This window comes from Vombatus ursinus, unplaced genomic scaffold (genome assembly GCF_900497805.2).
Source record: "Vombatus ursinus unplaced genomic scaffold, bare-nosed wombat genome assembly UNPS02010461.1, whole genome shotgun sequence".
In the NCBI taxonomy this organism is placed as follows: Eukaryota; Metazoa; Chordata; class Mammalia; order Diprotodontia; family Vombatidae; genus Vombatus; species Vombatus ursinus.
In genome coordinates, this window is record NW_020950239.1 from 6,213,497 (window position 1) to 6,241,154 (window position 27,658).

The 27,658-nt window shown below is 38.9% G+C and overlaps 1 protein-coding gene across 1 annotated transcript in view; it reads right to left on the minus strand.

The window, feature by feature from the left end:
* ADAMTS3 (ADAM metallopeptidase with thrombospondin type 1 motif 3) overlaps positions 1-27,061 on the minus strand; it is a 283,034-nt gene extending 255,973 nt beyond the window's left edge. The window contains exons 1-2 of the mRNA XM_027854644.1: positions 26,807-27,061; positions 25,404-25,431 (exon numbers count right to left, since the gene is read on the minus strand). Coding sequence (XP_027710445.1) covers positions 25,404-25,431; positions 26,807-26,875 — 97 coding nt within the window. The 5' untranslated portion in view covers positions 26,876-27,061. The remainder of the gene's footprint in view (positions 1-25,403; positions 25,432-26,806) is intronic.
* Positions 27,062-27,658: the final 597 nt, after the last annotated feature.

Genomic DNA, 27,658 nt, shown 5'->3' on the forward strand with positions numbered 1-27,658 from the left:
GGATGGATGGATGGATGGATGGATGGATGGATGGATGGATGGATGGACGGATAGACGGATGGACGGATAGACGGATAGACGGATGGACGGACAGACGGATGGACAGATAGACAGAGAGACGGATGGACAGATGGACGGATAGACAGATAGACGGATAGACGGATAGATGGATGGATGGATGGATGGATAGATACACAGACAGACAGGAAGATGACAGATAGATAGACATATAGAGATAGATACACTCATATATACATACATATGTATATTATACATATAAAGTAGATAATATTTGGTAAGAGCTCATCACAGTATGCAGCGCATAGTAGTGCTTATTCCCTTCCACCCTTCCCATGTGTGTGTGTACATTTGTGTATACACATTTATATATCTCCTCAGAGCTTCAATCCCAGATCATCAATCCCCTATTGGACATTTCACATTGGATGTCTTGAAGACATCTGCAATTCCACGTGTCTAAATTTGAACTCAATTATTATTATATACTAGAATAGCTTCATAGCATATAATGATTCACATTTTAATAATTCATTACAGTAGATAAAATGTTTTCCTTATGAGTACCCTGTGAGTTAGTCCCAGAGTGGTGAAATTAATTAAAAACTATAGTAACAGAGTCAACATTCAAACTCAGAATAACTCCTAACTCCAAGTTCACTGCTCTTCCCACTGAAGCAGACTATTGCAAAGAGATCAGGGCCATCTCATCTGGAAGTGCTGATTCCCCAGTTGTATTTCGAAACTTAAATGGATCTGTAATTTTCATTCTGTAACTCCCTCCCACCATGCACATTGCAACCCAACCCCACCTTCTCATTCTGTACAAATACAGGCCATGTCCTGTCATAAACTGATGATGGGGGAGCCAACCTAAAATGCTAGCATGATTGCTCTGGAATCCTGGGTGTTTCACGCATGTGTAAATTGAGAATGAAGGTCGGTCTGGACAAATGTCTCTGTAATGACATCTCTCACTTGACTTCTCCTGTATACCCCTAATTAGTAATGTACTGTCAAGTACTCATACCCACCATGCATCTCTCCTTTGCCCTTAGGGAGGCTGGCTACTTTACTCCTTCAAAAACACTATTTCATTATCACAATTTGTTAAAACTAATTAATTCAGTGTTTTGTGATGCTATTTAGTGCTCGCAATGTCTGGGACCAAGAGACCATCTGTCCACGAGGCATAAGCTTGGGTCTTCTGTTCAGTCTACAAGCCTTTGATCTCTCTCATTTCCTACACTAGAATCACATTTTCCAACATAGTTTTCTCCACGCTCTTCTTCTTTTGTGCTGATGTCACTAAGCACACGTTGACTGAATTTGGAGAGTTTCATCAAGCTCTTTGTAGAATTTCTCTACCTTTTTATGTTCAGTCATTTTTCAGTCATGCCTGACTCTTCATGACCCAGTTGAGGTTTTCCTGGCAAAGATATTGAAGTGGTTTGCAATTTTCCTTCTCTAACTCATTTTACAAATGAGGAACTGAGGCAAATAAGGTTAAGTGACTTGCCCAAGGTCACACAGCTGGTAAGTACCTGAGGCTTCATTTGAACTCACAAAGATAAGTCTTCCTGTCTCTAGGTCGAGCATTCTATCCACTGTACCACTTGACTACCTTTTTATACTCCGTAATAAATGTTGACTTGTAGACTCCAATTATCTTCAAGGTGGAATTTTTTTAAAAAGAATACTTATTGACTGAACACAATATGACAAAGTATTCTATGAAAACTTACTTATGTGTGGCTTTTTGATGAATTACAAAACCAACTCTTTCAGGTCAAAGCTAACTTCCTTGAATGTTGATTGCTTGATTGATTCCCTTTAAGAGAAAGAATATCAAAGTACATATGATCTGACTTAACTAGCAGTTAGATCTAGTTAACTAGTCTAAGTTAAGTAGTAGTTAAGTCTCTGGAACCAGTCTCTGGATAAGGGACTCACCTGAAGAATACCAAGAGTCAAATGAGTTTGTAGTTTCTATACTGATTGTAGACAGTACAGAATTGAGTGATCTTTAATGCCATCTGTTCCCTTTTTTAACTACTTAGACCTTATCCCTTCAGGTAGGAAAAGGGGCTGCAAAGGACTGAGGGCCTTCTCTATTTTTCTTTGCTTGATTGGTTGCCAAGGCCAAATAAAACATCACTAAGTGGCCACCCTAACAGCAAAGAGCCCCTTCTCATTTAAGTGGACTGGTTAGAAAGTTGAAAGAGTAAGGTGGTCTAACCATACCAGATTTCAAACATTATTATGAAGTGGTAATTATCACTACAATCTGGTACTGGCTAAGTAACAGAATGGTGGACCAATGGAATACATTAGGTACACAATACATTGTAGTAAATGACCATAAGAATCTAGTGTTTGATAAACCCAAACACTCTAGCTTTCGAGATAAAAACTCATTATCTGACAAAAACTACTGGGGAAACTGGAAAAGAGTATGGCAGAAACTAGGTATACACTAGCATCTTACACCATATACCAAGATAAGATCAAAGTAGGTACATGATTTACACAGAAAGGATGATACCATAAGCAAATTAGGAGAGCATGGAACAGCTTGTCATCAGATCTATGGATAAGTAAATAATTTAGGACCAAATAAGATAGAGCATTATGAAGCGTATAATGAATGTTTTGATTATACTTAAAGTTTAGAAGTTTTTGCACAAACAAAATCAATACAACCAAAATCGGGGGGAAAAAAGCAGGAAACTGGGTGGAGGGGTGGAAATTTACAGCAAGTATCTCTGATAAAGGCTTCATTCCTCAAATATAGAGAGAAATGAGTCAAATTTATAAAAATACAAGTCATTTCCCAATTGATAAATGGTCAAAGGATATGAATAGGCAGTTTTCAAATGAAGAAATTGAAGCAAAAAAAATTTTTTTTCCAGTGTCAAGATGGCAGAGTGAGGAAGGAACCCTCTGCAGCCCTTCCAAATTCCTGTCCAAACAACTAGAAAAGTGCCTTGGAATTTATCTAAGGAGCAGGGAATCAGCTTACCTTTGACTTCCAAATACAAGACTCAAGGGAAACATAAAAAGGTAAAAACAGAAACAAGAAAGAGAAAACATAAGAAATTCAATAAGGTTAAACTGTTATATTTCTATATGGCAAGATAATATTTGTAACTCTTAAGAACTTTATTATTTAGGGCAGCTAGGTGGCACAGTGGATAGAGCAATTGGCCCTGAAGTCTGGAGGACCTGAGTTCAAATCCGGCCTCAGACCAAACACTTAATACTTACTAGCTGTGTGACCCTGGGCAAGTCACTTAACCCCAATTGCCAAATTTAAAAATAAAAATAAAAACAAGAACTTCATTACTTGAAGAGCAATCAGAAGTACATGTAGACATAGGATGAGGAAATAAGGTCAGTTTGATGAGATGACACCCACCCAAAAAGTAAAGGGGTGAGAGAGAAAATAGCAATGGAAGAAGAAGGAGGGGGGAGATTGAATGGGGTAAATTACCCCACATAAAAGAGGCATAAAAAGAGCTATTATAATGGAGGGGAAGATGGATGGGTGGCAGGCAAACTTTAACTTTACTTTTATCAAAATTGGCTCCATTTCATGCAGAAATCTCTCACCCTATTAGGAAGTAAAAAGGGACAGGGATAATAGAAGGGAGAGTGGGACTGATATAAGGGAGGGTAGATTGGGGAAGGTGGTGATCAGAAGTAAAACACTTATGAGGAGGGAACGGGTTGGGGGTAAGACAGAGGGGGAATAAACACGGGGAAAATAGCAAGAAGGGAAATACACAGTTACTTTTAAGTATAAATGTGAATGGGATGAAATCACTCATAAAATGGAAGTAGATAGCAGAATGGCTTAAAAACTAGAGTCCTGCAATATGTTGTTTACAAGAAACACATTTGAAACAAAGATACACACAGGATAAAGGTAAGGGGCTGGAGCAGAATATTATGCTTCAGCTTAAGCAAAGAAATCAGGTTACCAATCATGATCTCAGACAAAGCAAAAGCAAAAATCTAATTAAAAGAGATAATGAAGGAAACTATATCTTGCTGAAAGGTACCGTAGACAATGAAGTTACATCAATACAAATATATATGCACCAAATGGTATAGTATCTAAATTTTTGAAGAAGTTAAATGAGTTACAGGAGGAAATTGATAATAAAACTGTACTAGTTGTGGACCTCAACTTTCCCTTCTAAGAATTAGATAAATCTAACCAAAAAAATAAACAAGAAAGAAGTTAAGGAGGTGAATAAAATTCTGGAAAAATTAGGTATGATAGATCTCTGGAGAAAAATGTCTGGGAATAGAAAGGCTTTTTCTCAGTAGTACGTGGCAGCTACACAAAAATTGACCATGTATTGGGACATGAAAACCTCACAGCCAAATGCAGAAAAGCAGAAGTAATAAATGCATCCTTCTCAGATCATAATGCAATAAAAAATAACATTCAATAATGGACAATAGGGGCAGGTGGGTGGCACGGTAAATAGAGCACCGGCCCTAAAGTCAGGAGGACCTGGGTTCAAATCTGGCCTCAGACCAACACTTGACACTTACTAGCTGTGTGACCCTGGGTGAGTCACTTAACTTCAACTGCCTAAAAATAATAATAATAATGGACAATGGAAAGATAAATTAAAAATTAATTGAAAATTAAATAATCTAATCTTAAAAGATAAATGGGTCAAAGAACAAATCATAGAAATAATTGATAATTTCATTTAAAAAATTACAATGAAACAATATGCCAAAATTTATGGGATTCAACCAAAGTGATACTTAGGGGAAAATTTGCATCTCTAATTGCTTACATCAATAAAACAGAGAAAAAGTAGATCAATGAATTGGGCTTGCAACTAAAAAACTAGAAAAAGAACAAATTAAAAATCCCCAATTAAACATCAAGCTGCAAATCCTGAAAAATCAAAGGAGAGATTAATAGAATTGAAAGTAAGAAAACAATTGAACTAATAAATAAAACTAGAAGCTGGTTTTATGGAAAAAAAACAATAAAATAGATAAAACATTGGTTAATTTGATTTAAAAAAGAGGAAAGAAGAAAATCAAATTACTAGCATCAAAAATGAAAGAGGTGAATTCATCACCAATGAAGAGGAAATTAAGACAATTGTTAGGAGCTATTTTGCCCAAAAATATGCTAATAAATCTGGCAATCTAAATGAAATGGATGAATATCTACAAAAATATAAATCACCCAGATTAACAGAAGAAGAAATAAAATACTTAAATAAACCAATCGAAAAGAAATTGAACAAGCCATCAATGATCTTCCTAAGAAAAAATTCCCAAGGCCAGATGGATTCACAAGTGAATTCTACCAAACATTTAAAGAACAATTAATCCCAATACTATATGAACTGTTTAAAAAAAAATAGGCAAAGAAGGAGTCCTACTAAATTTCTTTTACGACATATATAAGGTGCTGATACCTAACCCAGAAAGAGCCAAAACAGAGAAAGAAAATTATAGACCAATTTTCCTAATGACTATTTGATGCAAAAATTTTAAATAAAATACACAGCAATATATCACAAGGATCATACATTATAAGCAAGTGGGATTTATACCAGGAAAGCAGGCCTGGTTCAATATTAGGAAAACTATCAGCATAATTAACCATATCAATAAGAAAAACAACAGAAATCATATGATTATCACAGTAGATGCAGAAAGTGCCTTTGACAAAATACAGCACCCATTCCTGTTAAAAAAAAAAAAAACACCAGAAAGCATAGGAATAAATGGAGCTTACCTTAAAATGATAACTAATATTTAACTAAAACCATGAGCAAGCATTATCTGTAATGGGAATAAGCTAGAAGCCTTCCCAATACAATCAGGAGTGAAGCAAGTTTGCCCATTATCACCTCTATTATTTAATATTGTACTAGAAATGTTAGCTATAGCAATAGGAGAAGAAAAAGAAATTAAAGGATTAGAATGGCAATGAGGAAACAAAACTATTACTCTTCGCAGATGATATGATATTATCCTTAGAAAATACTAAAGAATCAACTAAAAAGCTACTTGAAATTATTAACAACTTTATCAAAGTTGCAGGACACAAAATAAATCCACAAAAATCATTAGCATGTCTATGTTACTAACAAAGTCCAGCAGCAAAAGATAGAAAAAGAAATTCCATTTAAAATAACTGTAAACCATGTAAAATACTTGGTAATCTACCTGACAAGACAAACCCAGCAACTATGTGAACACAACTATAAAACATTTTACACAAATAAAGACAGATCTAAACAATTGGAAAAATATTGATTGTTCATGGGTAGGCCAAGCCAATATAATAAAAATGACAATTCCACCTAAATTTATCTATTTATTCAGTGCCATACCAAACTATCAAAAATTATTTTATGGCGCTAGAAAAATAATAACAAAATTCATCTGAAAGAATAACAGCTAAAGGTTATCAAGGGAATCAATAAAAAAAAATTGTAATGAATGAAGGTAGTCTAGCTGTACCAGATCTCTATTATAAAGCAGTAACTATCAAAACAATCTGGTATGGCTAAGAAATAGAGTGGTAGATCAGTGGTATAGATTAGGTACAAGTTAAATTATGATAAATGACCATAATAATCTAGTACATGATAAACACAAAGATCCAAGTTTTTGGAACAAAAACTCATTTTTGGCAAAAACTGCTAAGAAAACTGGAAAATGGTATGGCAGAACCTAGGTATGGACCAACATCTCACACCAATATACCAAAATAAGATCAAAATGGACACATGATTTACACAGAAAGGTTAATAACATTAGCAAATTAAGAGCATGGAATACTTTATCTGTCAGATTTATGGATAAGGGAAGAATTCAGGACTCAAGAAGATATAGAGAACATTACAAAATGTAAAATCGATGTGAAATGTAAAGTTGCAAAATGTAAAAAATCTAAAAGTTTTTACACCAACAAAATCAATGCAACCAAATTTATAAGGAAAACTGTGAGAATCAGCATGGAACTGAGGATGGAGGCTCCTGTAGAGTTGAATACCACAAAGAAAGGGTCCAGGAGTTGTACTGCTGAAACCCTACCCCACCCCGTCTCTTTCAGCCCCTACTACACACCCCAAGGTAGTAATACCATATCTCTTAGGGGTGTGCTGGTAAATATCTTGTTGTTCATTCATTTTTAAGTTGTGTCCAACTCTTCCTTGACCCCATTTGGGGTTTTCTTGGCCAAGATGTAGGAGTGGTTTGCCATTTCTTCTCCAGCTCATTTTACAGATGAGGAACCTGAGGCAAACAGGGTTAAGTGACTTGCCCAGGGTCACACAGCTGGCAAGTGTCTGAGGCTGGATTTGAACTCTGGAAGATGAGACTTCCTGACTCCAGGCCCTCTACTCTATCCATTGGGCAACCTACCTGTCCCTCAATTCAATATTTCCTTTGAAAAAAAAAAAAAAAGATGAGGCTACGAACATGAGACCATTGTTTACATTAGTCTTTTTTGATAATTGTTATCACTCACCTTTCCTGTATTTCACTGGTTAGGCTGCTTGCAAGTCAAGTCTATCTATTTCCTCCCTCTCCCTTTTTCTCTCTGTCTTTACCTGTGTCTCTCTGCCCCACATGATTATCTTTGATTAAAGATCCGTCTTTTTTTTTCTTCTTTCAGATGATTATGCCCAACTTTGCAGAATATTATTTTAGGTTGCAGTTTAAGGTTTTTAATTTTTAGACTACCCTATTTCAGTTCTTGCTCTGATTTTCCTGAGACTCCAGAATAATGCTAGGTTTTTCAAATTCATTGTTGCTTTATGTTTCGAGGTCTTTGTCCCAGTGCATGCAAAATGTGATGTTTGCTATTGTAGTTGCAAAATTTAACCAGGACATGATTTGGAGTCTGATACATGAATCTTGCATTTGTTTTGGTGGTGATATGGATTTGATTAATAAGTGCTTTGTCTCGGATTATATTCTTGAATACAGTTTGTCATTCAAGGTGTTTTTGTTTGTTTGTTTTTATTTGCTTCTCGTTCACAGGATCTTGAAATTCTTTCTGTGCATTCTGTTGTTAAAGACAATCACTTTGATGAGTACACAATGCATGTGTTCTTTTTAACAATGCCTTTTGCATCTTTTTGGCCCAATTTCTTGCATTCAATTCTTCTCTACCCTACTATTTTTGTTTTCAAGATTCAGTTTTGAAAACTCTGATTTTCAACCTAATTAACTCATTCCATTCCTAACATCTTCTCTGGAAAGTTGTATTTATCTTTTTTGCCTTTCTGGGATTTCTTGCTGTTGTTTCATGATCTCTGGGGAAGGTGTAGGATTCTCTTTTTTGATGGAGAATTGTGGTTCATTTGCCTTCCTCAACTAATATTTGTTCATTATTCTGTCCTCCCCTAGCATTTTAATGAATTTTTCCTTCGGTCTCTATGAGCTGATTCTCAGTTGGTTTATTTACTTGCGAGCTAGATTTTTACTCTAGACCCTTGGCCTTTGGGGAATTAAACCTTTTAATTTTTTTTTTTTTCCCAGGCAATTGTCCTTAGTTTTTTTCCCAATTCTTTGGCTCCTCCCCATTAAACCTCCCTGAGGTTGGGTATCCTCAGCCTCTTCATGGTGGGAAAGAACAGGAGAAGGCTCAGCTCAAGTCCCTGCCCAGGGTGAAGTGGGGAGAGAGGGAAGGAACAGGGAGAAAGAACAAGAACTGGCCCCAGGAGGGTTTCTAATCTCCCTTCTCTCAAGTGGAAGCTTCTTCTCCCTCTAGGCCCCTCTGCCATAGTTCCACTGCCCCCATTTTCTGTCCCTCTCCAACATCAAGTCTCCCTTTCCATCCGATGGCTGAGCAGAGTAAGTGTCTACCATATCTGAAGAGGTTTTGGATAAACTTATTGCCATGGGGAGATCCAGCAGGAACCTCTTCACCTGCACTTGGAAATACAAGCCCCAATGGCTATTTCATCATGCTATGCTCAACACAGAAAGTGGTTGGAAAGTGATCATCTTATCATCTCTATTACAACTACAACCCTTTTCCCCCATTCCATTCCAGGAGACCCTTTCTAGCCCAAAGCTAACAAGGGTTTCTGGCTCCCTAGAAATAAAGGATATGAGATCATTGCTGGGGGCTGAACCCACCACACACACCAGCTTTGTCTGGTAGCTATAGACAAAAATTGATCCAGGTGTCAGACTAAGCTGGGTAAAAAACCAACATTTCCAATATCCCTCCCCTCAAAGGCTGTGAAACCCTGTGTAATGAGAACTGATCTCATTGGCCTATTGTAAGGATAGCACTCTGTAAATCTTATATTTTTATACAAATGTGAGCTATATAGATAAGTGAATGCACACACATATACACGTGGGGGGGGGGTGCTGATAAATGTTTAACAACTAGCCCTTCAAAAAAAAAGTATACACAAACATTTTTAAGTTGAATCTGCATTTTCACATTTTACATATTTATTAATTTTATATTTATTGATATTTACTATAAATAAATGTGTGTTATATTTATTTATTTAGATTTTCTTAAGTTGAAACAATCAGCAAAACTATAAATCAAGCCCTGATTTGTAGCATTTGCTGATTTCTGAGATACAAATGATCACACTGAAAATTTAACAACACATTCCTGTTATACAGCTTTATCGCTCCACAAAGAGACATGAATGGACCATCAGATTGTGATTTCATTGATTTTATACAAATGTGAGCTATAGATAAATGAATGCACACACATGTGCACATGGGTGGTTGTGCTAGGAAAGGCCTAGACTAGGAAATTCCCATTATTGATGAAAGTTGGCACCTTCTCTGCAGTTTACAGTGTTAGAAAATTCCCTGGAGCACTGAAAAGGTTGAGTCAATGGTCAGTCAGTCAACAAGCATTTAATAAGTGCCTGCTGTGTGTTAGGCACTGTGCTAAGTGCTAGGGATACCAAAAAAAATGGCAAAAGATAGTCCCTGCCTTCCAGGAACTATACAGTCTAATGAGGGAGATAACATGCTAACAACTAGGTACAAACAAGCTATTTACAGGACAAATCATAGATAATTAACAGAAGGAAGAGAGTAATATTAAGGGAGATCTAGAAAGACTTCCTGTAGAAATTTTTAGATTTTAGCTGGGACTTGAAGGAAGCCAGGAAAGCCAGGAGACAGATGAGGAAGCAAACTCTAGACAAGAGGAACCAGACAGCCAATGAACCTATAGAACTGGGAGATGGAGTGTCTCGTACAAGGAACAGAAAAGATCCCAGTGTCACTGGATCACAGGGTACATGGAAGAAGACTGGAAGGTGTAAGTGACTTGCTCAGAGTCACAAAGCCCCTATGTGTCAGAGGTGACAGCTGGATTTAGGTCTTTGTCGTTTCAAATCTAGCTCTTTATCCATTATGCTATTCTAGGCCAGATTAGTGATGTAAGTGTATCCAATGCTATCTACGAAGGCATTTCCTTTATAAAGGTATGCACTCTAAACATGCAACAAGTTGACATCAAAAAATAATTTCAAGTGTGTGTTTTTCAATAGCTAAAAAAACAACTCTAAAAATGTTTTTCAGTTGTCTTGTAAAGAGTAACACTGCCATCAGCAATGACAAGGGCCTGAAGGAAAAAAAAAACGAGGTGGGAGGATGGTCTTAAGTAGTTGTATAAAGGAACTGGCCAAACAGAAAGGCTGTAAACATGGAGATAAAAGTGGAAGCATCTTTTCTCAAAAGCAAGTAAAATTAATTATGACATGTGTGGAAATTTTTAATCCAGCCACTCTTTGACCCATTCCAGCTCTAGAACCTTATCATTTCTGTCCCGAGAAATATGTTCACGAGCTTTCTCTCCCAGCTGCAAATCTTTGTTTTACGTCCAAAGAATCTTTGTTTAGCTATCTGAAGGCACACATTAATTTTTTGCTCATTATTAGGAAAGAGGAAACAAATAGTTGTGATCTTAAAATTCTTCTCATTTTTTTCATCTGGCTTTGAAAATAAACTCCAGTTGCCCAATGTTTGTGTTCAAGAAAGCCATTTAGGAAAGAACAGCACATTCTTTCAGTGCATAAAATCAGGTAAGGGGAGAGTTTTAAAAGGGGAGAGGGAAACATTTTGAAGGAAAATATTGTGGTGGTTTTAACTTTGTTCAATTTATTTTAATGTGGTTAGCTGTGCTGATAAATGTAGAATAAGGTTCTTTAAAAAATCATACCAGAAGGCGAGAATGTTAATGTGCTAATCTTACCTCTGGGGGCACATTCTTTCTAAGAGCATTTGGAATCAATACTGTTCATGACCATCAGAAATATGGCCTGTCCTGGGTCTTATACACAAAATAAGTTACCAAGAGATAATCTCTACCACACAATTTCAAACCAACAATACTCCCCCAGACACTCACCAATGAGAAGGCTCACAAGCAAATTAGAAGAAGCCTCATCGCCAAGACATGAAAAACGTAAATTTGGCTATGGGCAAGAATAGGAACGGGGAGGAACCCTGTGATTTAATGATATAAAGGACTCCCAGATAAGGAAACTCCCTCTACCACCACTCTGAAAGGCAAAAGGTCAACAGAGAACACGCCCCAACAAGATCTACACAACCCACATAGCTCACAGTAACCATGAAGAGGTCCAGGTTGGCTCCTCCATTCTATGTCTCTATCCTAGCTGTTCTTCAGCTCCTAGAAATTCTCTGCTTGGCCCAGGAATTCTGTTGCTCAATTAAAGCTTCCCCACTATTGATGGTTCACATCCTACAGTGACCCAAGATTTCCTCACAATTCTGTCTCCTCCATTTGCTGTCAATCCTGGGGCCACAAGCTTCCCTGAAGAAAGCTGGGTGAGCAGAGAGGACTTTTTTCAGAGAATCACATCTATTCCTATCATCCCTCTCCTCTCAGTATTTCTCTCCAACTTTTTAGTCTCTGTTTTCTCTATCTGTAATTCCTTTTACAAGGACAAGTCCACGGATATAACCTGAGGTATATAACAAACTGATGATGAATTGATCAGTAATTGCCAATCCATCATTATCAACATGTTGTCAATAGACAACCAGTACCACTAAATCCATCATCATCAACATGGTATCAGTGGGGTAAGCAATACCTAACACAAGGCAAATAACTTACACCTTGATAAGGAAACATCAAGGCCAGAAAAAAAAAAGTCCTCGACAATGCACGCAATGGGGGTTTTACACTTTATATAGGGAAATGCAGCTCACTCCTTTTTTTTTCTTCATTCCTTCCTTCCTTCCTTCTTTCTTTCCTTCCTTCCTTCTCTTCCTCTCTCCTCTCTTTCTCTCCTCTCCTTCTGTCCACATAGGAAATCATACCCTTACCTACAGGTGCTCTGCCCAAAGGAATATAAATTTGATCACTGAAACCAAATATAAATTTGGGCATTGAAACTTCACAAGATATCTTGGGGTTTATGGGCTAGATTTTCTTTTTTAAGGACCATGCCCTAAACCCAAATCACTCTGGCTTTCACTGATTGGCCAACAATAGGTCCCAGCCCAAGCCTCATTTGGTCACTGTTTGGGCTCTGATAGTTCAGAGGGAGTGTAAATAACAATTGTTTCTGTTTTGACCAGAAACCCTGAGGGTCTTCCCCTCTCAGATTGATTTTTTTTTTAACTAGGTAAAAGAGGCCATTCTTTGCCTCATCTCACCTAGTCTTAATCACTGAATGGGGGTTGCCTCAGACAAACTGAGACCTGGGAAAACCTTAGCTTAAAAAGGCCAGGGTATCCCACTGCATCCAGGGCCATCACTGGTCATCCTGAACTGTGCCTTGAAGCCTAATCTGTCATCTGAACAGAAAAAAGTGAAGTTAGTCATCTTGAATGCACCTCCAGTCATTACCTAGAATGAATCAGGGTCTTGGCAGTCTTGTAAACAAGGTACCAGTGCTCATCTCTATACTCCTCAGGCAGAGGGTCTTTCTCCATCCTGGTCAGAGAGCCTATCAACTCATCAAACTGATCAAGGACTACCCCGTCAGCCCCAGTTATATGAGATTTCAGATTATATTTGTTTTCAAGTAACTGCTTTAGCCTAAGATATGGAGTTGGACATAAAAGGAACCTTACAGACCACAAAGTCCAAACCAGGGGTAGGGAACCTTTCATTTTATAGACAAGAAATGTAAACAGTCACACAGGCAAAGTCCATGGCTATAGCAGGATTTAACTCTGATCTTTGTAAATTCAAGGGTAGTATTTAATATACCACAATATGGGATTTAACAGCATCTTACAACCCTCTACTGGGGACCATCTCCAGTTGTACCGATCTATATCTTGCCACTGGACCCTGATGGCTCTGGAGGAGACAGTGAGGCTGGTGACTTTGCACAGCCCTGCCTCACTTAAATCCAATTCACTTGTAAGTCATGACATCACCTTCCTGATGCCATGGTCCTCTTCGAGAGCAAAGGACAAACAACAATGGGGAGACATTGTCAGTGTCAAAAAAAAAAAAAGCATCACTTCATTGGGACAATAAGAATCCAGAAAAGTTGTCCATTAAAAGCATTGTAATTTAAACATGTCTATACAACCTACGCCACCTTTCAGATCATTTTCAGATATAGGGTGCTGTCAACTCAAAAGGAATACCAAGAAACTTACAGACCAGCAAACATTGGTGTATGTCAAGTTACAGGCTGCTCAATCTGTGAATTGTTCATAGACCATAATTTATTCAGATCTTTCCAATTTATAAACTGCTCCCTGGGATTAAATAAGACACTTCTTGAGGCACATGAATTTTGAGTCACTATAGTACTACATAGAACAATGATCAATTAATTTAGAGCATTAATCAATGATGCTATAGTCTAAGGGACTAGAAAATAAACACTAATAAGTGTTATAAGTCTGTAAAATAGAAATAACACTCATACATTTGCCTCATAGAGTGACGGTGAAGAAAGTGTTCTGCAAACTTTAAAGAGCTATTTGAATGTTACAATGGTTTTTCTTTGGAGTCATGGGATCTTTTGACTCTCAACATTGCTGCTGACTTCTCTTCAAGTGCCAAACTTCTCTTTTGGGGACCTGTGCCCCATCAAGAAAACTTGACTGACCAATATGTTCAGCATCTAAGGAGTTTTGTTTGTGTTGAAATAAAAAATTATTCCATCCACTAAAAGCACTGGAACAGTGAAGCTGTTTAACCAGCTGTGAGGCATAACAAACATGAAATGTCAAGATAATGGGCCACAATTAAAACGGGGGCACTATGGCCCAAGCAGTGTTCCCAGAAGTCTTCAGTGTGGCATAGTACCCTGGATTGCCTCACTCCCCTAGTCCATTTCTTTTATCAGATAGGTGGTGTTAGGTGGAAAGACCTAGGGTTATACATTGGATACAATGAGATGGAACAATTGTGTGTATTGTGTTTGTGTTTGTGTGTGTGCGCGCATGCTTGTGTGTTGGATATCATGGAATAGCAGATGACAGGATGCATTACCCACATTCTCCTTCTTCACCTGTCTCCTATATATACTATGTCTCCCAAGAAGTCCAATAATACTGAATTTGACAGGAAACGTGCTGAGCATGGAGGAAACAAATAGCTACCCAAAAAAGCTTATTGTGAAAAACTGAATGAAACAACTTCAAATTAAAGGAGATCACAAAGTGGGGGATCAGAAGCCCTAGGTTTCAATCCCAACTGTGTTAGCAACCTTAGCTGGACCTTAGCTTCTTTTCCTGTAAAAAGAAAGGAGCGAGACAACATTATATTGAGGAGTTATTCTGATAAAGCCAATGAAATAGGGCATCACAATGTAAGTAACAAATGAGAAGGGTACATTGTTAAGGGCACTTAGGGAAGAACTCCCTATTGAAGGAAAAGTAAAAAACAATCTGGCAGAAATTCGGCGCAGACCAACACCTTACACCATATTCAACAACACATTCTAAATGGATATGAGACCTTATTATGAAAGATTATACTGCGAAGAGAGGCAGATCATATACATTTCACAGCAATGGGTAGGAAAAGTATTCTTAACCAAACAAGGGATGGAGGCAATTACAGAAGACAAAATACAAAACTTTGATGACATGAAAAGGAAATGCTTTTGAACAAACAAAACTAACAACTGGGAGAAGAAAGGAAGCAATCAAATGGGAAAATAAGTCTTGTGTCAAACTTCCTGAAAAGGGTTTGATATCTAGAAGATATAGATAACCTGTTGGTTACTTGTAACAATCATCATGTACAGGTTGTTTAGTAATAAATAGAGTCTGAATATGAATTACAGTATAAAAAAATGAATCATCATAAAATAGAAAAGGACAAAATGGAATAGATGCAAGAAGAACTTAAAATAAGAAAAATGAATGTGGAAAAGAAGAGAAGCCACTAAGACCAAACTCCTGACCCCACCTATGGGCTGCAGGAAAATGAAAGAGGCAGCAAAAAGGAGGATTGAATCCAGGCCACTGAATGGGAGGAGAGGGCTGCTTAAAAATGGTTGTTGTTCTATTGCATCCAACTCTTTGTGACCCCATTTGAGGTTTTCTTGGTAAAGATACTGGAGTGGTTGGCCATTTCCCTCTCCAGATCATTTTACAGATGAGAAAACTGAGGCAAGCAGGGTTAAGTGACTTGCCCAGGGTCACACAGCTAGTAAGTGTCTGAGGCTAGATTTGAACTCAGGAAGATGAATCTTCCTGACTCTAGGGCCAGCACTCTATCCACTGCACCACCTAATTGACTTAGCTTATACTATACGCAGCAATAAACTAAAAATGAATGCGACCAGTACGTTAAAGATTACGTGATTTAAAAAAAATTAGAAGACATTCACATCAGGTACCTGTCACACCTATGTCTAGGGGGTAAAGAGATTGAGGTAATTATAAAAGATAAAATATGTAAGACCAGGACTCAGTACATCAATCAAATCATCCTACCTCCTTTAAACTGCATTGATTCTAAGTCCTGATACATTAACTAAACAGTGACATTTCTTGATTGAATCAATAAATTAATATTATATGTAAACAATTCCTTGAAACAAAGACATTTCAATGAGACACTACGGGAATTCTATCCAGATTGGGAGAGAGCCTCATATCCTGTGAGAAAAAGGAGGGAGGTGGTTCACAACCTGGGACATTCGAGCAAATGCAGAGGAGAGAATATTCTAGCTACATCCCTGGAATGGACTGGAGATGCCCTGGGCCTTGGTTTGAGTCTCTTTCTCACCTCGAGTGGGGGAAGATTTTGTGAATTTCAGAGGAAAGAAAGAAAGAGAAGTGTGGAGGGATGAAGGGAGGTGAGGGAGATAGGGAGAGAAAAAGGGATATAAAGAAAAGAAAGTAACAGAAACAAAGCATTTATTAAGCACCTACTATGTACTAGGCATTGTGTCTTAGTGCTTTACAATGATTATCTCTGATCTTCACAACAACCTGGAAGCTAGATGCTTTTATTATCCCCATTTTACAGATAAGGGAAGATTGATATTATGTGACTTGCCCAGGGTTATACAACTAACAAGTGTCTGAGGCCTGTTTTGAACTTAAATTTGTCTGATTCCAAGTCCATGGTTCCATCCCCTGTACCACCTAGCTGCCCCAAGAGACTTTCCATCACTCTTCTAATAGGTTTTCCCAAATCAGCTGAAGACAGCATATGTATTAAAAGCCAAGGACAGATTGGGTGAGGATTCAAGGCTCTACAAAGAGCCCATAGAAAAAGCTAGAGACTAAGGGGAACATTTTGAATTTGTTAACAAACAGACTTCCAGGAGATAAGAGCTACCCCTTTGTCACATGCATTCTCTAACCTTGAGCCCATGTTCCTTTGTACTCTGTACATACCTGTAAGAGGGTGTGACACAGACTTTGGAGGAGAGAGGGTTGTGCCACCTCACTATACCACTTTAGAAAATTCCTCTTTCTAAAAGATAATTGAATCTGGTTTCTTAAGTGAAATAAACTACTAAACATGGTGGGGAACACACCACTGGGGGCTTGTGACCTATGCAAGCATTAAAAAACATCATATCCCTCAATCCCGTCAGGGCTACCCCTGAGAAAGTAGCTCAAAACCTTGGGCTACAAATAGATACTTTTGTTTCCATGGAATCAAAATGCTTTACACAAACAAAGGTAACACAAGCAGGATAGAAAGGGAAGTAGTCAATGAGGGGGAAACAAATCTTTGCATCAAAGTTTTTGATGAAAATTTTGAATTTTGTATAAAAAGTTCTCAGAATAAAAAGTCTAAATTATTAAACATATAAAGTGTTCCAAATCAAGACGACTCTAAGGTTTCACCAGCAAATTGGGAAAAATACAAACGACAAGAATGATCAAAGAAAGGCCATAGAAAGAGAAGCACAAGAACACGTTGTCAGAACTATGATTTGTTCAACCATGTTAGAAAACAATTTGGAATTATTTAAAGAAAATGACTAAAAAGTCCATACCCATTGACTCAAATTCCATTGCTAGGCATATTGCCCAAGAAACTCAAAGACAGAAAGAATACATAATGCATACATACATACATAGACATATACGCACATATGTAAATTACAGCTACATTTTTTATGAAGCAAAGAACTGGAAACAAAGTAGATACCCATGGATTACAGAATGTTTAATCAAAATTGTGGTGCATGAATGTAACAGAATGTGATTGTGCTATAAGAAATTACAAATACAGCAAATACAGAGAAACAAGAAAATACTTATATGCACTGATGCAAAGTAAAGTAAAGGTCAACATGGAAACTATACACATAATGATTACCACAATGGAAATAGAAAGGCCAGTAGCAAAACAACCAAGACTGAACGCTGCAAAATTAGAATAGCAAAGTGTGACTCCAAGGAAGAACTATGAGAAGGCATCTTACATACACACACATACATACAGAGAGACAGGCAGACAGACACACACATACATACACACACACACACACACACATACACACAAGCCTTCTTTGCAAAGGTGGGCAACTTTTAATGTGTTGGTTAGTTTTCTTGAAGGTTTTTTTTCTAATTCTTTTTTAGTCTTTATTATAAAGAATGGCTCTCTGGGAGGGATATATTGGGAAATATAGACCCTTTTAAAAAAAGATATCAACCCAATTATCCTAAGGGGGAAAAGGACTATTAAAAAAATTGGAAGAGTTTTTAAAGAGTTCCTACTCTAAGACTTGCAGATGAAGAAACTGGTCAGTAGAGATATAGCTTACCCAAGATCCCACAAATATAAGTAGGAGAGCTTAGATTCAAAAGGATTCCAAATAAAATTCTGAAAGGGGTTCAAATAAAAATTTGTTTGGCATTTAGGTGGTGCAATGGATAGAACCCTGGGGCTGGAACCAAGAAAGTTCGAATTCAAATCCTGCCTTAAACACTTACTAGTTATGTGATCCTGAACAACTCAGTTCACCATGGTCTGTCTCAGTTTCTCCAACTGTAAAATGGAGATAAATAATAGCACCTACCGCCTAGGATTGTTGTGAGGATCAAATGAGATAATCTACGTAAAGCACTTAGCACATTGTCTAACACATAGTAGGTGCTTCATAAATGCCTGTCTCTCTCATCAATAATGATGAAGCTAATCCTTCTCATCCTCCTTCTTTCCTCCTCCTCCTCAAAGGAGGATGCTCCATGATCCATGCTTAGGGCAACAGCTTCAAAATAGGGGAATGCCAGTCAGGGTGATGTACAGAGGGGGATTTCACGTTCCCTGAAACCATTAAGGTAGATGTCAAGGATTGCTTCAAACACTGGTAAGTTGAGCTCTGGCGACATCACTGAATCCTTACTCACAACATTCCATCTTCCACTTCTATATCTTTGCACATGAGGCATCTGTGCCTTCTTAATTCTGCCTCAAAGAATTATTCTGACTTCCTTTAAAATACAGCTTAAGCATGATCTTCTGCATGAAGCCTTTTCTGATCCCCCCACTTGTGCCCTCCCTCCCCAAACTATCTTGTATATATTGGTATGGATTTATTTCATATTTATAAGATATGTGTGTAGGGACTCCTCTTCCCCATTAGAATGGCACATCGTAGGCACTATATAAAAATCAGCAATTGAAAATCAAAGTCAGAGGGTTAAAGCAATCCAAAGACTTAATGCAGCACAACAATCAAAATAAACAATTTGACCCCAATCAGAAATTTTGCCAGTTGAAGCTTGAAAAGGAAAGAGAACAAACTCCTAAGAGAATGGAGAAACGTCTGGTCCGTTTTACCTGAAGAAATCTATACAAATTGGGTCCATCAATTTCCCAGACGCAACACTGAATCAGAAAAACTTCAAAAGGGTCAATAGATGTCACTGTCCCAAACCCTCAATTTCCAAACTACATGGAATGAAAAGCTTTTGAAGCATAGAGACCTGGCTAAAAGGGCCTTGTGGGAATCATACAGGAACAGGAAGAGATTCCTGTCATCTAATCTGTTATGGAGTTGTACCCAGGATGTATTTGCACCATCTACCTTGGCAATGGTCCACTGAATACTGCTCTCAGGACATCGATTTATTCCAGGGCTGTTTCTATCTGAAGCCTCTCGAATATGATGAAAACAAAAGAACCATTTTTAAAAACAATGCTTTCAATGGACGTCATCATACTAAGTAGTCCTAATCTCCAAACTATATGGAATCAAAAACTTTCAAAACATAGAAAGGAGCCAAAGAAACTGGTTTTACTGTGCTGTATTCAAATATGCAGTACATGGCCATGTATGTCAACCTACCACTGGAAACTGACTGTCAAAGACCTAGTTTCCCATTGGTCTAAAGCCTTTTCTTTGCTGACATTGCAGCACACTGAAAGTCACTTTAACCTCTATGTTTGTTCACAACAGTCTTTCTAACCACCAGATAAAGCCTTTAAGTAAGGCCTGCAGTGCAAATGGGGCCAAATACTATAAATACTCATCATCCCGAACCCACAATAATCATGTTTATGAACAATAGACTGCAATTTTACCACAAAACATTAGACTGTCTTTCCCAAGAATTTACAGCAAGTCAGCAAAGTACTCCGAGAGCATTTGGGAAATGAAACTAAATTAATTACATCTGTCAACTGAGGTTACTAAGTCAAGAGATTCATTATCCACATTCTGAAGACCATAAATCTACGGGTTCTGTTTTAAGTGGGAGTTGAACCTCGTAGTTGCAATAAAATTCCATATATTTGTTTAATGGGTGGTCAGAAAAAAGAAATGTCTAAATGGTTAATTGGTCCCATCTTTGGGGGGTGGGACAGAAACAGAATGAAAATTTGCAGACTCTGTGACAGTCTCCAATTATCAGCCTTGGTATGCCAAGGCCAAAAAAAAAAAAGATTTTAAAAAATAAATACCAAAAACTTTGATGCTGCCATAATAATGCAACAGGCAGTGAATCACCAAAGGGGAAAAGATGTTCTGGTTATCTGATAAAAGAAGGCCATAGGGTCGCTATCCAGGAGTGGAGGTGATAGCATTCTGCTTTGGGAAATTAAGCTAGGGTCCCAGATTCAGGTCATCATTGGCAACACATGCATTCCTAGGAGTATAGCCAAGTTCTTCCTATCTGAACCACTGATGATTTTACCAGGCAACCTAGAATTGCCCCTAATGGATTTTCAAGATAATTTGGGCTGGCTACCCTCAGTCGAAAGGATGATCAGCCCTGCCTAAAAGCAGGGAAAGGCTCGAAGTGACCTTGGGGGTTTGTTCCAGCCTTAGGATTCCAGGATTAGGTTACCATAGTTACTTGAGACACAGAAGAGAGAGAAGCTGGGGTGCATCAAAAACATGGGGACGGAATACTTCAATGATAAAGGCAGAAAAAAAGTTCATGCTGATATTATGCTATACAAATATTGCATATTTTGGCTAAGAAACTTAAAGCATGCAATAACAGCATGTAATAAATGAGCCTGGCAAATATTTGCTCGCTTCTCTTTGGTTATAGGGAATCCAACACCATAAATGATTGAAATCCACAGATAATTTTTAAGTCATCTTTAAGTCAACAAATTCAACTTCACCATCCATCAAACATTTCAACACAAATTGCTAGCAAATAGACCTGGCTCATTTGAATATCCAACGGTTTTATTTCCCAGGTCTGGGGAAATGATCCAAAAATCAGTGCTTTGTAAGTAGCAGGCACTTAAAAGTGGTTTGTTGAATGACCAAAGATGGACAGGTGAAGGAACCAAAAATAAGGGGGCTAAGATGAACCTCAAACTGGACCATCTCTGGACAAGCACTTGTGAAATGTGCCAACATCCCATTTTGGAGGGAAATAAAATTGAGGTGAAGAGAGAAAGAGACAAGGCTTCAGATAATTCCGAACATTCACCTAACCACATATCAGTGGAATCAGAAGAATGTAGTTTGGATCCTACCTTAGACAATCGCTCATTTTGTGACAGAGGCAAGGCTCTCAGGCTCAGTTTCCCTGTTATGGGAATGATAAAAGTACCTACCTCACAGGGTTGTTGTGAGGATCAAATAAGATAACGGACAAAAAGTTCTTCATGAACCTTAAAGCCTGGGGCAGGGTGGGAAGAGGGGGAAGGGCAGAACAAGCATTTATTAAGCACTTACTACATGCCAGGAATTATACTAATCACTTTACAAATATCTCACGTGATCCTCACCACAACAACGGGAGATAGGTGCTGTTATTATCTCTATTTTACAATAGAGGAAACTGAGGCAGACAGAGGTTAACTAACTTGCTTAGTTGTCTCAGCCATAAATGCCAATTAACAGCAGCAGCAGCATTATATCATGTTTGCTGCTTGGTTAAGCAAGCTTGAAAATTATCAAAAGAGGTTTGGGACAACTGGGTAGTCAGAAATTGATGGTGTTACTGGCACCATCATGTTGGGGGGTTGGGTGGCAAGAAAAAATAGGAAAATGCAGAACTAAATCCAGCCAAAGAAAGATCAATGGGTCCCATTGGAGGGGGCGAGTGGGGAAAAAGGAATGGCCACCATTACAATAAAGCTTGGACATGCTTTCCCCAAAATAATTCACAGCAGCCCCAGTGTGGTGCCTAAAGAAGAAAAGGTCATAATCAGAAAGATTCTTTGGCAGATTCTCCAGTTTTTATAGCATGCTCAGATGTCCCAAACTTTGTGTGTCACCAAAATTTATCTTCATTACCCAATAAGGAGAATCAGCAAGAGTACCCATAATTACCCCCCCAGAAGCCTACAATTCCACTTCATGAGTCAGAAATGAAAAGACTTTTGGAGGAAGGGGGGGATTAGGTTAGTCACGTCACAGCACACAGATACGCATGTTGTCTCTGATGGAGATGGGGATGGAGAAATGGGTCAGGATTGGAAATCTGAGTCATCTGACCAAGCTCAGTTTCTAACAGGGTCAGACCCAACCACAAGACAAGAAACCATCTTTCCAATGGGTAGTGTGGGAAGAAGGGTAGAAACATTGCTCCCTTCCCCCACCATCACAGATCATCTATCTGTTTACATCAGTCAATAATAAACATTCGAGTGCCTACATCTACTGTAGAAACTTGAAAAGGTCAAACGGATGATAAAGAAAATTCAGTTTCTCCTTGGTTATTATTCATGGAAAATTTTCACTGTGCCTTTAACATTCAATTACATAGAAATTAATCAGTCCTGTGTATTTCAATCTAGTTCATATGTTAAAAAAAGTATACACATAAGACAAATATAAGGTCTCCTGTCAAAGGCATCTCTGAGAAGCCAACAACTAACTCATCATTGGTAGAAGGTAAGGGGAAGGGAAAAGGAAAGGGAAGGAGAAAGGGGAAAGGAAAAGGAACTAGGAGATAGATGCCATTATGATTTTATAGTTGAAGAAACTGAATCAACTAGAAGCTAAATAACTTGCCAAGGGTCACAGAGTTAATAAGTGTCTGAGGCAGGATCTGAACTCAGGTCCTCCTGACTCCAAGGCCAGAACCCTATCCACTGTGCCACCTAGCTGCCCCTAAAGTAAATTATTTGTAAACAAGTCTTTGCCATAACAGCTAGAAAAGTGACCCAAATCCAAATCTCAAATGACATCGCTCAAAGAACACGAAAACACAGAATAGCACATCTGTCACCTCAAAACCTTACAAGGTGGGGGTGGGGCATTCCCTTTTACTTATTTGGAAATAGCCAAACCTCGATTTGATAAAACAGGACACAGTCCTAAGAAAGTCATTAGCACATACACACATTTTTTTTGTCTCTGTCTCCCTGAGTCTATCTCTGTTTCTTTCTCTTTCCAACACCTTTCCCTGGAAAGAGTCAGCTGATTCCTTGGATAATAATTACTATAATTATTATTCATACTAGAGATAGGGTCTGATCCTGTGGCTACAATGACAAAAGGGAACTTCCAGATGAGGAAATTCCCTCCACCAATGTAAGAGGGCAGCTTCTATATAATCTGTAGTGTTAGAATTGCCTCGATCACTAAAAGGTTACAAACTTTCCCTCAGCCACTTGATAAGTCTGGTTCAGGGGTGAACCTAAGTCTTCCCATTTTCCTAGGCCAGCTCTCTGTCCATTATCAATAATAACAGTAAAAAAGTAAGGCCTCAAGCCTGAGCTGGGGCAATTTCTTGGAAGAGGCACGACCCCACCTCAAGTTGACTCTAATTGAAAGTATTCCCTGAGGAATGGATAATCATCAAACATATTCTTAAAATCCAGGTACTCAAGATGTTTTTAAATAATTAATAGTTATTGAAGAAAACTTCCTTTTAAGTCCTCAAGTTGATTTAGAAGTGGCATGATGCAGCAATAGAAAGTATGTTGGATTTGGAGTCAAGACTATGAGCCTTAGTTTCCTCATGAGGGTGATAATCCTTGCACTGCCATTGTAACTGGGATTCTTCAAGGTAGGTGCTTTATAATTTGAATTATATGATATTATAAACTTTTGTATCATTATATTTGGTCCTAGAGTTGTGACTTCAGCCTTGTAAGAACTTCCTCCATAGATATAGTGACAACTTGGGAGTTGCCTTGAGAATTTGTGAGTCTTACCCAGTGCCAAACAGCTGTCACGTGATAGAAGCAAGCCATGAACCCTGTTTTCCCTCAGGTAGCTCTGTAAGACCTACCTACCAAGGCAGAGACTGAGTTGGTCTAAGGGAATCCTCATACCAGGAATTCCCTGCTGAAGCAATTATAGATTTTATAGGTTGTTCTTAAAAGTTCTTTTTTACAAGGTTCTTAAGAGCCATAGGACAAAAAGCAAAAGAGATCTAAGTTCTGATCTCTGAATCATGTGGGCTAGTAATAAAAAGAAATTACAAATGGCTGTTTGTAAAGGCCACATGCCTAAAATACAAACGAAAAACTTTCTTTCCTTCCTACCTCCACGATATCTATGACCCGCTCTCATCGTCCAAGACAAAAGACGTAAGGGGACTCAACGCTTACTTAAGAAGTAGGTAGGAGGCAAGGTTGGGAGTAGAATCCCTACTTAGCTCTTAACAGCAACGAACTGCTAGAATTTATCTTCTCTCCATCAGTGATTATACACATACATATATGTATGTATGTATATATGTATGTATGTATGGCATAAAGTACAACTTCTTTGAACGGTAACTATTGACATTCCTTGTTATATCACTGAAGAAAATTCTTTACCCAAAGAGATAATTTTTCTCCAAGTTAACTAACTACAAGGAAATGTTTACAGAAAAGCAATGAACAAGAATGTAGCTTGTTGCCTAGAAAGTATTTTCTTCTGTTTGCAAGAATGTCAGCAATAAGTTATTATAAATATAATGTTACATACAAGGGTATTATAATATTTACTATGTAAGCATATTATAATAATGAATTAAACTTTTATGACAAATTTAAGGTTTGTGGAATCCTACAATCAGTCTATCGATAAACATTTATTAAGCACCTCCTACGTGCCAGGCTATGTGTTAAGAGCCGGGGATACAAAAAGAGGCAAAAAATTGTCCCTGCCCTCAAACAGCTCACAATCTAATATGGAAAACAATAAGAAGCAAATATATATATATATATATATATATATATAAAAACAAGATTATGTATGTATATATTACATATATATGATAAATATGAATTAAAAGAATAAAAATTTTGAGAAGAAATTAAGAATTTAAGAATGTTCTGTTAACCAAAAAGAAGAAAGGAAAAAAATGTGAGGGATAAATCAAAGAATTAAGTTGTCGCCCCTTACTATTCAGAGAAAGCTTCACTTGAGATCAGGCAGCTAATGAATGGGGGCAAACAGTTCCAACTACTTATCAGGATACCCATCAGAAACAGTTCTAAGTTAACTTTCCAAATTTACTCCGTATCTCACCATGTGAAAATAATTAATGAGGCTTACCTATGCGCACCACTCCTTCATTACCCGCCTGAAAATGGAAAGAAAAAAAAAGAGAAAGAAAAAAAGTTACTTGAGGTCCCGTCCTGTCAAATGAGCATTTTCTCCTGAAAGTTTTCTACCTTCAAGTAATGATTTTTAGAAAGTAGCTAACCACTAAAGCAGTGTGCTGGATTACCCAGCCTCGTCCCGAAGTTTTTTCTGCTGTAATTCATCAGTGGTATTGTCTATAAACGCATGTCAGTGTATTTGTACGCACACCTCAACACTTACTCAGGGACACAACTAAGTCATCTTAACACTGAATGCCCTATTTTGAAAATCACTGAAGCTGGGCCAGGTTGAAAGGATTAAAACGAAGATGATTTTGGTGGGCAAAGGAAGCGTTTAAATCACAAAAGCGGGATGATGGAGGGGGTAGGGTTGTTGGAGGCCCCTGGGGATGAGATCTGTCATGAAAAAGGACAGAACTCCAGGGATCTGAGCTCAGGAAGGAATCACAGCAAATCAGTTTCTCTAGCTTATAGCTTTGGCTCAGAGCAGGCAGACTGGAAGACGCGAAGCACACTCAGCAAAGAAAGCCTTAGAGCGCGCATACCACAGCCTTCCTGTCCATATTTAATTTACAAAACTCAGCTCCTTCCTTCGATTTCGAGTTCTCAAGGACTCATCTAAGTTTACAGCGTTCACCTTGAGTCTCCAGAGAGTGGGGGGAGGGGAAGGAGGGAAGAAGAAAACAGAACTTAGCTTTTTTAGAAAGAGGGGAGGAGGAGGAGGAGCTGTAGTGGAAGGGGCTGTGGAGGAGGGAGGAGAGAAGAGGAAACCGGGCACAGGGGTAGGATGGTGGGGCAGGAAAATGTAAAAGTCAGGAGACGTTTCCAGGCCCCCTCCCCATCTGTCAAACCCCAAACCGGGCAGCGATTCTCCGTGGACACGTGTATAACTGGCCGCTGGGTCTCTCCTCTTCGATTACAACCACGGGAGAAAGAGAAAATCCAGGGAAAACGGGATAGAACGGAAGGAGGCAAAAGGAAGAGATTAAGGAAACTCTCCTCCAGGCTCTCATTCATGAGCTGACACTTAGGGGGAGGCGGATCCCAGTTTGCCAAAAGATGGATGGAAATGTGCCCCCCGATAACTCTTCTGATTGCCGCACAGTGGGACAAGTCATATTTATGACAAGCCCTGGGCTCCAGCAGGAAGGTTTTCGGAAATCTCATGCAGTTAATTGTTTTTAAAAAGAAATCACACACACACACACACACACACACACGCACACACATCCACCCTGATCCAGTCTTCACTTTGGGCTTCTACAAAAGAGAGCTGAGAGTGGGAGGAGAAATCAACTCTTTGGAGGGGGGGAGGGGGAGGAAGAGTTGAGTTTGTTTGTTTGTTTCACTTACTTGTCCATCAGCTGAAGTCCTAACCTCTATCAGAGCAGCTGCTACCAACCAAAGGGACAGGAGGACCATCACGAGTCGATTTCACTTTTCAACTACTTGGGCAAAGCAAAACTCCCCAAAAGGGGGCGGGGGAGGGGAAGCAACAACAACAACCCGAAAAAAAAAAAGTTTCTTTTTTTTTAAAAAAGGGAAAAAATAAAAAAGACTCGCTCTTCTGCGCTTTCCTTCACCGAAAATGAAATTTGAGCTTTTATCCCAGCCTCCTTCCCCACCCCCACCCCCTCCTCCTCCTCTGCAGCTTCTCTCCCCCCTTTGCTCTGAAACCCAGTGTGCAAGAAGGAGCAAAAAGGAGAGTGAGTGAATGAGAAAGACAGAAGGGAGGCCGGGCAGGAAAGAGGAGGAGAGGGCTGAGGGGCGGCTTGCAGCGCGATCTCCGAGCAGCTGGGTTTAGTTGGCTTTTGCCCCGGGCTTTGCAATCGGTCCTGGTCCCTCCGGGCAGAGCCGAGGACGCCTGGGTCTGGCGTTAGCAAGAGGGAAAGAGGAGAAAAGAGGGAGAGAAGGAGGCCGAGGGAGGGAGGGAGGGAGGGAGGGAGGCAGCCAGACCCGGGGGCGGGGGCGGAGGAAGGAGAGCGCCCCTCGCCGACTCCCGTGGCTCTCGGAGCTGCAATCTGCTCCCTCATTGCAACCTGCGGGGCGCTAATAAAGCAGCACGAGCTCCTCCCTGCACCACGGCGGTGGGAGCTGCCCCTGCCCACGTCACACACACACGGACACACACGCGCGCACACACACACACACACACACACACACACACACACACGCACGCCAGCTTGGGTCTCCGGCTCCCAAGCG